This window comes from Pipistrellus kuhlii, unplaced genomic scaffold (assembly GCF_014108245.1).
Source record: "Pipistrellus kuhlii isolate mPipKuh1 unplaced genomic scaffold, mPipKuh1.p scaffold_m20_p_8, whole genome shotgun sequence".
Taxonomy (NCBI): domain Eukaryota; kingdom Metazoa; phylum Chordata; class Mammalia; order Chiroptera; family Vespertilionidae; genus Pipistrellus; species Pipistrellus kuhlii.
The window spans coordinates 58695080-58710284 of NW_023425584.1; the positions used below are offsets into that span (position 1 = coordinate 58695080).

Consider the following 15205-nt stretch of genomic DNA (forward strand, 5'->3'; position numbering starts at 1 on the left):
ATTAAGAGCTTCTAAGACAGGGAAAAGCTAAAGGAGTTTTTTGTTTGTTTGTTTGTTTTGTTTTGTTTTACCATCAAACCAGTAATGTTAAGAAATATCAAAAAACAAACAAACAAACAAAAAACTAAAGGAGATTGTTACTACCAAAACAAAAATGTTAAATGTTCATCTTTAAGAAAAAGAAAAAAAATAAACAAACAAACAAACAGGGAACATGGTTAAAAGAGTAAAATGGCAATATTACATACCTATCAATAATCACTTTAAATGTAAATGGCTTAAATGCTTCAATCAAAAGGCACAGGGAGCTGAATGGATAAGAAAACAAAACTCATATATGCTGTCTACAAGTGACCCACCTCAGAATGAGAGAAACACACAGACTAAAAGTAAATGGATGGAAAAAGATATTTCATGCAAAAGGAAATACAATAAAAGCTGGAATAGCAATACTTATATCTGACCAATAGACTTTAAAACAAAGACTACAGTAAGAGACAAAGAATAACACTGTGTAATGATAAAGGGAGCAATCCAATAAGAGGATATAACTCTTAAAACATTTAAGCACCCAACATAAGAGCACATAAATATGTAAAGCAAACCTTGGTGGACATAAAGGGAGGAACCAATAGTTCTATAGTCATAGTAGGGGATTTTATGACTCCATTGAAATCAATGGATAGATCTTCCAGACAGAAAAGCAACAAGGAAACAGCAGCCTTAAATGACACACTAGATCACATGGATTTAATTGATATTTTCAGAGCATCTCATCCCCAAAAACTATGATATACATTTTTTTCAAGTGCACATGGAACATTTTCTAGGATAAACTTCATGTAAGGCCACAAAACAAATTTCAATGAATTTAAGAAAAGTGAAGTCAGATTTAGAATCTTTTCTGACCAGAATTGTATGAAACTAAAAATCAATCACAGGGGGGAAAAAACCCTGAAAAAACACACAAAGACATGGAGGATAAATAACATGTTACTAAGGAAGAAATCAAAAGTTACCTTGCAACAAATGAAAATGAGAACACAACCCCAAATGGGTGGGACAGAGTAAAAGCAGACTAAGAGGGAAATTCATAGCACCACAGGCCTACTTCAAAAAACAAGAAAAATCTCAAACTTCACGTTTAAAGAAATTAGCAAAAGAACAACAAACAAAGCCCAAAGTGAGTAGAAGAAAGGACATAATAAAGTTCAGAGAAGGAATACATGAAATAGACTAAAAACAACAACAATACAAATGACCAATGAAACCAAAACCTGGTTTTATGAAAAGATGCTGAACAAACCTTTGAAGCAGACTCATTAAGAACAAAAGAGAGAAGACACAAAAAAATGAAATCAGAAATGAAAGAGAAGTAACAATGGACCCCAAAGAAATACACAGGTTTGTAAGGAAAACATAACAAACAACTATTAAAGTCTTCAATAAAATAGCATTAAATAATATCACAATTTATATAAAAATACTTAAGTACATTTTATTATAGAATTGACCATACAAACAAAACTCTCCAAATAAATATATTTATTTGGCCTTATATATTTATGTTATGTGAATTACTGATCATTCTAATTTCAGCTTTGGAGAAATAAAAAGGTACTGTGATATTACTAGGAGTCTTAGAGATTACAAAGTTCCTATTTTCAGGTTGGAAGAAGATGAACTAAGCAAATCTAAGTAGTCTAGACTTTTAGCAAAAAAGGACATACAGAGTGGTCCTGCATAACATAAATAAAGATATTTACCTAATCTTTAATTATTTGTGACAAATTTAAAAATAATATTTAAATAAATGCAAAAAATAAATGAATAAAAAAATTTAATTTTACTTAAAAATATGTAAACATTTCAATAAAATAAGTTAAAAGTCTTAAATAATTACGGGCTCCCCTCAACCCTGCTACCTCAACTCAAATTACTTCAGTAATAGGGCATTTTCCTCTTGGTTTCTTAAATACGATATTAATCACATATCCTTTGCTATATACCAATTTAAATTAGATATCACTCTTTGTAAGGCACAATTATTGTGTATACTCTGTATCAGCAAACTAAAGTCTGTGAAGTAAATACAATTTAATTTAATGTGGATTAAATACAACTTCTCTTATCAGAAATATTTAATCAATGTATCTATCCTTTATTTTTTATCTTATCAGAAGCCAGAATTCAGTATATTTACATAAATCCAGATATCCCTTTGCTTCAAAAATGATTACTGTGTTTCATTATCTGGCCTTTTGACAACACAGACACACTTTAAAATGAGCTGATTTTACAAATTAGTAAATTTCTAAACTTTATTTCTCCACAGAGCCCACATAATTATAGCTGATATACCTCTACTTACAAAGTTTAAATAATATGTAATATAATTTTGCTTAATCTGTGATAAAACCATCAAAAATTATACAAGAATACAACGGCTTTCTCTGAAAGTTACAAGGAAGGAAATTTGAAATACTACATATCTTAGAATGGTGATCATAACAGGATTCAGCGTGCATGTCATTTTATCAGAATTATCTTAAGTATTTGCAATTTACACTAACTGCAGAGAATTATTTGAGTTTTATTTTATGTAGTATGCTTACCCTTCATTTATTCCTAAAGCAATATGTTTGCTATACATATATACATCATGTTCAGAGCATATGTAACAAGACCATGCTGCCATTCAAAATTAAGGTGCCACATTTGTTTTTGTTTTTTTAACAATCAAATGGCATCCAAATGCAATATATTTTCATAGATTGGCATTGATGAGTGAGGTTGGTCACAATGAAATGGGATTGTTTTTTATAGAAATGGGAAAAATGTATCATAAATATACAGACCAATATATAACATTGAAGAACAAGAAGCAGAAAGGAAACAACGCTCTTGCATAAAGGTCAATTCTCTTTGCTGCTGTTGGAATAACGGGTTTGGCGGGGGGAGGCTTCTTGTTGCTTTTTGCCTGAGATTTCCCAAGTCCATTGTTCACTTCGATAGGTTTCCCATAGCAGTCATAATTAGATAATTCAAAATCTCTTGGTAAGCTTCCCACAATGCTGAAGTCATTAGATCTCAGGTCAGACTTAGAAGTACAAACTTTTTTGCATCTGTTCTCACCAACCTTGAAATAAAAATTAAGCACAGAGTGTATTTATACTTTTCTATTTATAAAACACATCTCTTCAAAAGGTTATTTTTAAAAATCAGATATAATAGACAACTAGTTAAACCATAGAGTGCTTGGACATTTAACTCTAAAATGTGGCCTGTATATCAAGGTTTAGATCATGGAATGAACTTGATGGGTTATTTTACTACGTTAAGGGATCAAGATGCAAATAAACCTTTATCTTAGGTGCTCCTAGGCTTCTGAGTTCTCAATTGTAAGGCCAATGAATAAAAATCCAATATTTAATCACAACACAAACCATATTACTACAATATATGGATTACAGAAATCTTCCTTTACTTAAAGCTTTGAATTGTGGATACTATTTCCAAATAGGGTAGTTTATAAATGATAAAGGTATTTATCATCCCAATGAGACAGTGTTGTTTCTAAACCACACTCACAAATAAGAACTAAAAGATGGTCACCACTATCATGAACCACAGCTTTATTAGTGAAAGGAATTCCTAACTTGTTGGCTACAGTTAAATTAGTAAACCACACTCAGAGAACCTGAAGAAATTGTTCATATTTTAGCCAGATTGTATGCTACAGAGATTATTCTGTTCCAGACAGAAGACCACATTTAAAGGTCTAGGTTTCCAGGGCTGTTTGAAGAATGTGTAGGTGTCAGCATGTATCAGTGAGTTTTTGTAAGAGTACATAATTACCTTGACTGGAAGACAAATTGAGAACAGACTCTACATACCAAATCTTTGCATTATCCTCAAATTATCAAGGCAGTCTTCAAAATCTGGGACAAGGTGGATATGCCACATTTTCTCCCTTTAGAATTCTCCACTCTAAAAGCTTTAGATGCATTAACTGTACTTTAGATCCACTCATCAGAAAAAAGATCTCTAGCTTTAGACTTAGAAAGCGTGACTTCTTACCAGTTATTTTTATTTTTCACAAAAAAAGGCCACATGTATTTACTATAGAAATGCATTTACTGCCCAAACCGGTTTGGCTCAGTGGTAGAGCGTCGGTCTGCGGACTGAAAGGTCCCAGGTTCGATTCCGGTCTGTCAGGGGCATGTATGTTGGTTGTGGGCACATCCCCAGTAGGGGGTGTGCAAGAGGCAGCTGGTTGATGTTTCTCTCTCATGGACGTTTCTAGCTCTCTATCTCTCTCCCTTCCTCTCTGTAAAAAATCAATAAAATATGTTTAAAAAAAAAAAAAGAAATGCATTTGCTGTAAATCATATCTTATTTGTGGCTTTTGTATCTGTAAATAACTAAACAAGAAGCCAAATTTATGATATTAGGACTTGTCACACAAAAATACTTCAAATTGTTTTTATTTACATAAAATAAAATTTTAATTACTTTTATTTACATAAACATTCTTAGATTATTCTAGCAATTTTACTGATGTTAGAATTTTATCTATATAGTTTATTCAAATGTAGGTATAGAATATTTATTCAGAAATATTATTTAAATATAGTAAACATGTCAGTAAGAGAAGAAAGATTTCTTCAATATTAACATATAGCATAGAAAAGCACTCCAAAAAAAGCTTCAATATGGTTATACTAAATTTTTAACTATTTGTTTTGTTAAAACCTTTTCCAGAGATGCATTTGAAATCAGTGGGGTTGAGTGTGTGTGTGTGTGTGTGTGTGTGTGTGTGTGTGCACACACGCATGTGCACATGTGTTGGTGGAGAGAACCTCTATCTACTATAGAAGTAATTTTTACTGATATGACATACCTAAATAAGGTATAAGATTAAGTTTCTTACTGAGAAGTTCTCAGATTCCTTAAATAGCTCATGATTCATTAACAAACTGGCTGATCTAATCTTGTCCCTTTCATCAGAGATTTTAAACAGACAACTTTCTTTTTTTAATTACTCTCTACACATATGTATCATTTATATGTACATAAAAGTATAAAATAGTTTATAATATAAACACTATTTTAAACAATAATCACATGAAGAAGGGCTCAATAAAGTGCTTATAAGTGAAACAGTAACCTTAGTTATTAACACATTCTTAAAAGTGATCTTGATTATATTAATCTCCAATTTATAATTTCTCATTATTTTCTCATATGGATCTCACTTTCATATAACCTTGTCACTTCTCAAAATTACTGGTAGCAAAAATGAAATAGTATAATAATGAAACTATAAAAAATCCTATATAATAAAGAGGGAATATGCTAATTGACTGCCACACCCTCAAATATGGTGACAACTAAAGCCACAAGATGGTGGCACCCAATCTCCTCAGCCCTGCTGGGGCAGCAGGTGTGCAGCATGGCTGGGCCCAACCCTAGCCGGGTCCAGCTGCTTGTGTGCCTGCCTCCAGAGTCCTCCGTCCTTTAAGCCCTCCAGCTTCCCATGGCTGGCTGAGGTGCAGGCAAGCCTTGGATGACATTTGCCCAGCTTCCCCAGGGCCACCCGAGGCTCAGGTAACCAGGGCCAGTTGAGGCTTACACTACCAGCAGTGGCAGCAGCAGAGCTGTGATGGGGGCATTACCTTCTGATCACAGGGTTGCCACCTGCCCCTGAGGGCTCCTGGACTGTAAGAGGGGGCAGGCCAAGCTGAGGGATTCCCTTCTCAGTGCATGAATTTTCATGCACCAGGCCTCTAGTAAAAAATAATGCAGATTTAAAACTACCTAATACTTCAAATTTTAACCTCTGATGTTTTCCTTCTGATCCTTTTTCAGTCTGTGTCTATGCACATTTAATTCCAAATCACCTTTTATGATGTTTCTTAAACAGAAGACTTAGGCATAATTTCAATGTTATAGATAATGCTATTTCCACAGAAGATAAAAATATGATCAAAATGAATAAACTCAATATTTCACACAAAATTTAAATCAACATTTAACTTTAAAAACACATCATTCCTATAAAGAAACAACTATTTTATTCATGCATGAACAGCAACTTTGATATATGAATTTATTCAAATCCATATAAATGAATACTTTTGTCTTTTATTCAAAATACCTTTGTTGTAAATAGCATATACTAGGTATTAAGAACAAGATGATATTGACAAAAGTAGGTCCTTAACTGTACTTATTAAATAGAAAAGAAATATATGAGTGAACAAATTAGTAACCAAAATATTAGAACAGCCGAGGAAGTACAAAATTTAGGGAGGAAAAACTTAGACTATTATAAATGAACTAGAGGCCTGGTACATGAAAATTCATGCACTGGAGGGGGGTTGTCTCTCAGCCCGGCCTGCCCCCTCTCACAGTCTGGGAGCCCTCAGGAGCAGGAGGTGACCCAGTGATCAGGAGAAGGCAACACCCCATCACACCTCTCCTGTTGCCACTGCCAGCCCTGGGTGGCTGGGCAGCTACCATCTGAGGCTTTCCTGCACCTCAGGCCGGCCCTGGGCAGCTGGAGGGCTGAGGGGACTAAGGGACTCTGGAGGCAGGCATGCCTGCTGTCCCAGCGGGGCTGAGGGAACTGGATGCTGCCATCTTTGAGGTTGGGGCAGTCAATTAGCATATTCCATCATTATTGGCTGTGGGTGCTGCCAGTTTTGAGGGCGTGATAGTCAATTAGCATATTCCCTCTTTATTGGCTATGGATGCCTCCATCTTTGCAATGGCTTGAGGGTCAATTAGCATATTCACTTTATTTGATAGGATTTAGGTATATTTCTGTATGTAGTCAAAATTATGAAATTATGAAAACTTCTTACTAAAAGCTAGGTTAAATTATCATTGATCTTTCTTACATTTTTTATCATTATCTTTCTTAGCAAGAGCTTTATTTAAAAATCAGCATTAGCCCAGCTGGTGTGCTACAGTGCTGGAGCATCAAACTCTGAACCAGGAGATCACAGTTTGATTCCTGTTCAGAGCACGTGCCCAGGTTGCAGGCTTGGTCTCCAGTGGGGGGCATGCAGGAGGCATCCGATCAATGATTCTCTCTCATCATTGATGTTTCTATTTCTCTCCCCCCTCTCCTTTCCTTTCTAAAATCAATTTTTAAAAATCAGAATTAAATGTTTTCTACAATCCAAATTTTGTTATGCTTCCATTAATTAATATTGTTATTCTGTCTAAAAATAAATGACATATCTGATTGAAATTACTCAGTAAAAGCTTATGTTCCGAAAGCAAAATACAATAGAGCAAATAGATTTTGAAACCAAAAGCACTAAATAAAAAGGCAAAAATTGTTTAATTTCCTTTTTCATACTTTTTTTCATGTGTCAGTGTGTAACAATCTTACAAATTCATCACATACATTTACTGTAAGTTTGATGCTTACATTAAAGCTAAGTTATTTTTGGACACATACTCTCATTTTGAAGCCTGTCTGATGATATAAACATTACATAGTTACAAAATTAATTTTGGAAATTGCATTTTGGCCTGTAAGAAATAAGAGTAGTTTACATTTACATCTGGATATTAGAATTTCTGGTCAAGGTTTAAACTCTCTAAGCATCACACTCTTTCACTTTTGTAGTAAAATGTCATAGCAATTTTAGAATCCAGACAGGTCTGTTTCTACTAGCAACTAAAAACATAGAGGATTAAAATACAGAAGTTATTAAGCATATTGAACTTTTATTCATTAGGTCATTGTTTCATGCTTAAAAGCTGAATTTAAAATAATATAATTCAGTCTAATACTCTGGATCCTATTTATTCTTCATATTTATATTCATAAATAATCTTGATATGTTCTACACAGTATTCTGAAAATCTGGTTCTCATGTGCCTCCTTCCTTCAATACCCCACTTCATGGAACGCATTAAGATTCCAAGCTCATCTGCACATTGGTGTTCTGTGTTACTAGAGAATTTCTGCAGTTACAGAGGCCCCACCACACACCACAGAATGGAGCTGACTGTGGCACTACTGGAAGTCAGGCACCTGCTCTACAGGACATCTTTGCTTTCTATCTCCAGATCTCTTCACCGGGACCCAAGGTAGAGGGTGGGAAGATTAACTGGTTGGAAATATGAGGAAGTGGTAAGATTGGGAGATGAAAATGGGCAGGTAAGATATGTCAAAGACATGGCTTCTTTTTAAAAAAATATGTTTTTACTGATTTTTAAAGAGAGAAGAAAGGAGAGGGATAGAGAGATTGAAACATTGATGAGAGAGATACATGAGTCTGTTGCCGCATGTCCACAACCTGGCCATATGTCCTGACTGGAAATTGAACCAGTAGCCTCTGGGTTCATGAATTGACACTGAACCACTGAGTGACACTAGCTGGGCAAAGACATTACTTCTTTAAGGCCATCATAGCTCTGCATTAATGAAAATGTTATTCTCCATGAAAATGATTAGGGTATTAAAGACTTATAAGGTCGGAGGAAATGTCCTCCAACGTGGCAACTAATAATTTGCAGAAGTCTTAGTTGTAGTCTCAGAAAGTGACTTCAATTACTTAACAAAAAGGGAAAATCTATAGGCAGCATCACATAAGAATTGTTTGCTTGCTTTTGTACATAAAAATATGTATATAACATACTTGTCTAACTTAGGGGAGTAGTCAACAATCTGAGTAGTATGGGGCCAGCAAATAAAACAAGCAAATGTTTCAAGGTTTTAGGATGCAATGTACCAATAGTATCTTGAGAAATTTTCCATGATAAGCTCAGTGGAAGTCATCTACTTGTTTATTAAGTCTTCCCAACCAGAGGACATCAATTAGAGACACTTGGGAGACACTAGCCTAATCCATGAAGGAACCTGTTGCTTCCGGATTTATCAAACCTGAACCTATGAACATCAACCACTATTCCTAGACCTATGGTCAAGTACAAGATAACATGAAAGAGTTAAACCTGTCCGATTCTTCAGGCACTCACCCTAAGGCTGACAGATCTCTAACTATGTGCCTGTTTCCCTATGGGCCGGGCACCCAAAAAGTAAGCAGCCTACCTGTCATGTGCTGTGTGAAACCCTCTAAATTGATGGGAAACGTAGGAGATTTAATCAAGAGCACAGCTCCCATAAGTCTTCACTGTAACTAGAAGGTTGGTGTTTCCCCAGGAGTCCTCTGGCCTTTCACTAAAGCTCACAAATGAGAAATGTTTGTAAGGAGGTCTGGAGTTCTGGCAAGACCTCCACATGGGATGGTGACCATCAAAGCAGAGAAACATCATTAAACTCAGTGGAAAGTCCACCAAAAACGTGAAAAGGTGTTGGACTTTTCTCCTTAATGAGCATGCGACCTACACGTTTTCTGAAAAGTATGTTGTGCTTAGTTTCTTTTCATCAATGAGGAAAAAAATGAGTGAATACCAATTCAACCAAACCTTTAGACCCACAGAACAGATTTCTCTCCTGGCACTAAAGAGCCATGATGGAGGAAATCATCTGATTGAATAATTTCATTCTTACCTGCAAAGTGCTAATATGAACCGGAGTCCCTGTACCATTTACAGTATTCTTTTTAATGGCATTTCCACCTTTTCCTTCTGCTTGCTCAGCCTTAGCAATTCTGGCTTTTTCTGCTTCAACTCGTTTGGGGTTATTTAGCATCACCTGGACAACAGCATACTCCACGAGGGAAGCAAACCCAAAGAGAAGACAAGCAATGAGCCATACATCAAGAGCCTTCACGTAGGAGACTTTGGGAAGTTCAGCAGCAAGGGTTGTGCACTCAGAGGCCAAACTGAGTACTGAAAAGATACCTACAGAAACAGAAGTAGGAATTAAAGTTGCTATTTAGCCCTGTGAAAAAAATGTCCTGCAACCTTTACTCTTTGACTAAATCTCTGTCCAGAGACTCATGAACAATTCATCAGGTCCCTTTAAAGCACAAAGGGTAGAAGAAATAATACATACAGACTTTTTATGTCAGCATTACTTAATGTGGTTGGGGATGTTTATAAATACTCAGTACTTTAAACAAAAAAAATAGAAATTTAAACCGAGATATAAAAACACATTTTGGAGCTGGTTTAAATATTAAAGCTATCTAAAACTTTTCTATAGTATCTCTGAGGAAACTACAAAGCTTATTTCATTTCTTTAGCATTATTTTAGACAGTCATAGAGTTGAATTTAATCCCAAGAACAACTAAATCAGAATAAAAATAGAACATATAAAGCAATTTTCTGATAAGGGTCACATTTTTTTTAAAAAAATGTAATAAAAAAAGACAAAGTAGAGAACATTCCTGGTTATTTTAGAGAAAACAAATGATTCTGGTTTTAAAGGAAAGGATAAAATTCTGCAATATGTAATATTAATGGTACATAGAAAGCTAACTCCAAAGTACCCTTGAGAGCCAGACATTTCCTTATATTTTACTTTTTCATTAATTTTATTGGGGTGGCACTGGGCACTAAGATCACACATGTTTCAAGTGTATATTTCCATGATACATCATCTGTAGTCTGCTTTGTATGCTCACTTCTCAAAGTGAAATTGTCTTCTGTCACCCTATACTGGTCCTCTTTACCCTTCACTACTCCTCCCAGCCCCTTCCTTCTGGTAACCACCATACTGTTGTCTGTGCCTGTAAGTTTCAGGTTTATATCCCACATATGGGTGAAATCATAGGGTTCTAGCTTTTTCTGACTTATTTTGTTGCCACAAGTGACAGTATTTTATCTTTTCTTATGGCTGAGTAGTATTCCATAGTATAAATGTACTGACATTTCGAGTTATACAGGGCAGGGCAAAAGTAGGCTTACAGTTGTTCATATGGAAAAAGACATGCAGGTTATGATTATTACAATAGCTTTACTAACTCAAAAGAATGCCACAATGGCACACACACACACACACACACAAAAACAAACAAACAAACAAAAACAAAACAAAACAAAACAAAAAACAACAACCTACTTTTGCTCACCCCTGTGTTACTGCATGAGAGTAAAATATTTCTAGTAAACCAAAAAATATTGACGATTTGGGGGGAATGCATAATGTTTTTGACAAGTCTAGTAATTTAAGTCTAGTTTTGGGTGTTTTATTCCCAGAACATTGTACTGCCTTGTTATTTCTTATCCTCTACAATAATTAATCTATCAATCATCATTGTCTTAATACTGATATGTGATCCTTATAATAAAGTTTCCTACACGTTTGGTTATTAAGACATAGATTTGGTCTCTGTGGTTTTTATTAGATGTAAACCTCCAAATTTCTTATTCAGACAAAGTTGTCATTTTCATTGCTTCTTTCCTGGTCTCCTTTTCAAAATCTATAATTCATTTAGTTATTCCCATAAATTGGAACAGAGAGATTTTCACAAGGCTTTTCTGATAGAAGAAAAAATAATGAAATTCTGCAACCCATCAGTCAGTTCACTGAGAAGTCAAATATATCACATTTTTACCTATGTGAATTCTAGGTAATATTCAGAACATGCACACATGCATGCACATACATATACACAGAGTCATGAAAAGATTTATAACTCTCCAAACAAACACGTTACAATGTCCTTATTTTGGAATTCATTCCCTTTACTCATTAGAAAGGCTCTTGATGATCTCCCCAAGCACAGTCCTTTTAATCTCTATACTGACAGGATTTTTCACCTCTGGCTAATGGTGCTTCCATGTCACAGAACATTAAAAATAATGAATTGGAGAGTATGGATAACCTGCCCTACTCTTTCTAGCCACTGCTGATGATATAGCACATACTAACTGATGTTTAAGAAAATGATTCTTAGTCATTTTTTTTAAAAAAAGAAGTAGGATTTTATATTCCTGATAAAGAGTATAGGAAAGATTGTCTTAAAAGTCATTTTTTCTAAGTTTGTCACTATTTGGTATTTTAGGCTTTAGCTATCAGTGAATATCACATATTAATAATTATATTATGAAAGTCAAAGTAGGATAAATTTACTGTTGAAAATGGCCCAAGGATGGACACACACACACACAAACACACACACACACACATACACACACACACACAAAACAAAACAAAAAACAACTTAGTTTAATTAGAGAATGCCTAAATATTGAGAAAATCTAACTTAATGGCAGATTTTAAGGAGGTTAAAAAAAAAAGAAAGAAAAAGCTTGCCATCAATTCCCAAACTAATTATCTCAAAATATTTGACTGTATAGTTAGTGCAATAAAGACATCACACACTCCTGACACAAGAGGGAAGCATGGAGCACTTTACCCAGCGGCACTCTGGCAGCACTGGCGTCCGGGTTGATCCAGAAGGAAAGCCAGGAGAGAACCACGATCAGCAGGGTCGGGGCATAGACGCCCATCATGTAAAACCCAACCTGTCTCCTCAGGGTGAAGATGACTTCCACACAGGTGTAGTACCCTTTTCAAAACAAACGTATTAAAAACATGAGGTTCTCACATCTGCTTCAGAAATCATGTAAGGTACCTACAAGTTATGTTACTTTTATTTGAGACAGTTTTACAAAGTCAAGTAGTGTGTGTGTGTGTGTGTATGTGTGTGTATGATGTGGTCTATAAGAATGACACTGTCGTGCCAGTTTCACCTGACCTTTCACAACTTCATTATTACATTGATAAACAGATACCAATGTGTGGCTCCACTTACATCACTGTCTTGGCTAGAAGCCTTTGTTCAGAGAATTTGCAATAGACTTAAACTTTTCACTTGCTCTTAGAGCAAATGATCCCAAGGAATCATCCAGGGAGCAGTAAACCAAATCAGGACAAGTCCAGAAGAAAACACTCCTGGACTACATGTGGTCAGTATAATTTTTCAGCCTCATGTATCTCTTCTTATCTAGAAAGCATGGCAGTCTCCTACACTTACATGCAAATATGTAAGCCTTAAAAATTAAGAACGTATTGGAAATAAACATTAGTGAGAATAAGTGTTTTCATTTGATATAGATAAAATATTATAAAGTACAAGCATCTGTATAAAGTTCATTGGCAAATTCAATTTACTTTCTAATTCCTCTCAATTCTCCCTTCCTCCACTCCCTGCCCTCAAACATTCTCTGACTGAGGGAAAGGACTTCATTTTCACAAGCTGAGACAAATGCAGACATTTCTTTACAACATAATTTTAGAGCTGCCATGACATCAACTAGTCCCCCAAAATTAATCACAAATTATGAGCAGCCTCATAATAACCATTGCTGACTTGAGACAGAAAATAAGTGACATAAATATTCTCCTAACACTGGAATATTTCCAGATGTTTGAGTTTAATTTTTAAATGTTCTAATCCTTTCAGTCAGCAATTTAAATGTGATATTTAATGCCTAAAGCACTAACTTGAAATAAAAATGTCATTTACCATTCAACAAAAGTAAGATTATGTACAAATACCAAGAAGTTAAAATATCTTCAGTTGTGTTCAGCCTAAACTGCACATTGTTATTTATAAATGTTGAAACAAATAAATTTGACAATGAGTAAATAAAATAATTATAGGAAAAGGACAATATTACTTTTTACTGTTTTACATTTAAAAAGTAATATTGATCTTTCTTTCCATGGTTATAAAGAATGTATATACTCCTGACACTAGAACAATCATTATATTTATTCATTAATGGTACTTATAACAAAATTTGTGATGATTAGAGCTAACATGTAAGAACAATAAATAGCTGATTTGGACTGAAGCAAATTCTAATTATGCCACATGTTTCCATATTATCAAAAAACAATAAATGCAGAATGTTTGTTGTTTTTCTTTTTAAATTTTAATTTCATGAAAACTAGACACAAGGTTTAAAAGATACAAAAAGCAAACCAATAAAAAAAAAATCCTTCCCTTTTCTATTTCCAGCCAACTCATCTTAACTTCCTGCCCACACAAACAAGAACATATGTTTCTAACTAACAATCACGTGCACATTTTCCAAAACTTAATCTTCATAAACCCAATATGCAACGGTTAAGAGCTCACAGTATTTCCCACAAGTGGTTCAGAAGTACCTGGGCTTTTAATGTATCACTTAAGTTAATTTTATATTCATCCAGTATGTGAGAAATAAGGAATGACACAATATGCTTAAGTATTTTTAGGTAGCCCAAGTAGTCACAAATATGATAATTTACTAAAGAGTTCACTTTTAAAACAAATTTTTGCATTCCATCCCACCATGTGTAGTTAAGCGACAGCCCAAACAACATGAGTCTGTACTCTAAGGCTGGTTCCCACCACGTTCCCTTAGGAAGGCAACTCTGGGGTAGCTTCCCAAGATCTGGACGCATTTGGCAAATACAGGCTTGGATATTATCGCGATTTGCTCCATAAACTTTTATGAGAAACATTTCTTGACCTTTTTTGATCTCTTCCTGGTACTGTTACATTTATGAGAGGCAGGTGGGCAGCTAATTGATATAAATGTTCATTGGCAAATTCAATTTACTTTCTATTTCCTGTGGGATTTCATTTCATTATTGTTCACTCTGGCTTCCAATTTAAGTATTTTTGTATACTTGCTTTCCCACATACTTCTCCACCTTTGCAATTTCTACAATTATTAAAAATTTTTAACCAATTAGAGCCAATTCATTGTTTCTGTACACATTAAAGAAAATATAGGCCATTATTTTATATATGTTGTTCTCTATATCTTTTCACTACTTGATTGAACATTCCATATGTTTTGAATGTTCTATTTTTCTAAATATATTTCTAAATGTTATACAAAGATTAATTTATGATTTACTTGTATTCATATGATTCATGTAAATGCTGATAAAGCATGTTTACTGAAACACAGTGCCAAATATTTTTATACGAACCTTAAGATTTTTTGTTATTTTTTCTGTAACTAATGAGATAACAGGGACTTATTTATGATAACAAAAATTATACAAAATGCTTTACTTATCATAAATCTTGAGTAATTCCTCAAGTATTCTCAACCACAGCACACCTTTTCATGTACTTCTCAGAACTAAAATAAACTATATCTGTTTATTTATTTACCATATTAGAGTATGAATCTATAAAAGAATATCATTCTCTCTTTTATTCACTGTTGAATCCCCAAATGGGGACTTTTAAATGAAAGGATTAAAGGTAAAAAAATAAATAAATAAAAATTAAAAGCCCCACAATTTAATGCTGCTCCATA

General features: G+C 34.3%; 1 protein-coding gene across 1 annotated transcript in view; it reads right to left on the reverse strand.

Annotated features, from left to right (window-relative positions):
* Positions 1-2307: 2307 nt before the first annotated feature.
* The window catches only part of GLRB (glycine receptor beta), a 55452-nt gene continuing 42554 nt past the window's right edge, over positions 2308-15205 (reverse strand). Inside the window, exons 8-10 of the mRNA XM_036424462.2 lie at positions 12295-12447; positions 9539-9831; positions 2308-3139 (exon numbers count right to left, since the gene is read on the reverse strand). Coding sequence (XP_036280355.1) covers positions 2843-3139; positions 9539-9831; positions 12295-12447 — 743 coding nt within the window. The 3' untranslated portion in view covers positions 2308-2842. The remainder of the gene's footprint in view (positions 3140-9538; positions 9832-12294; positions 12448-15205) is intronic.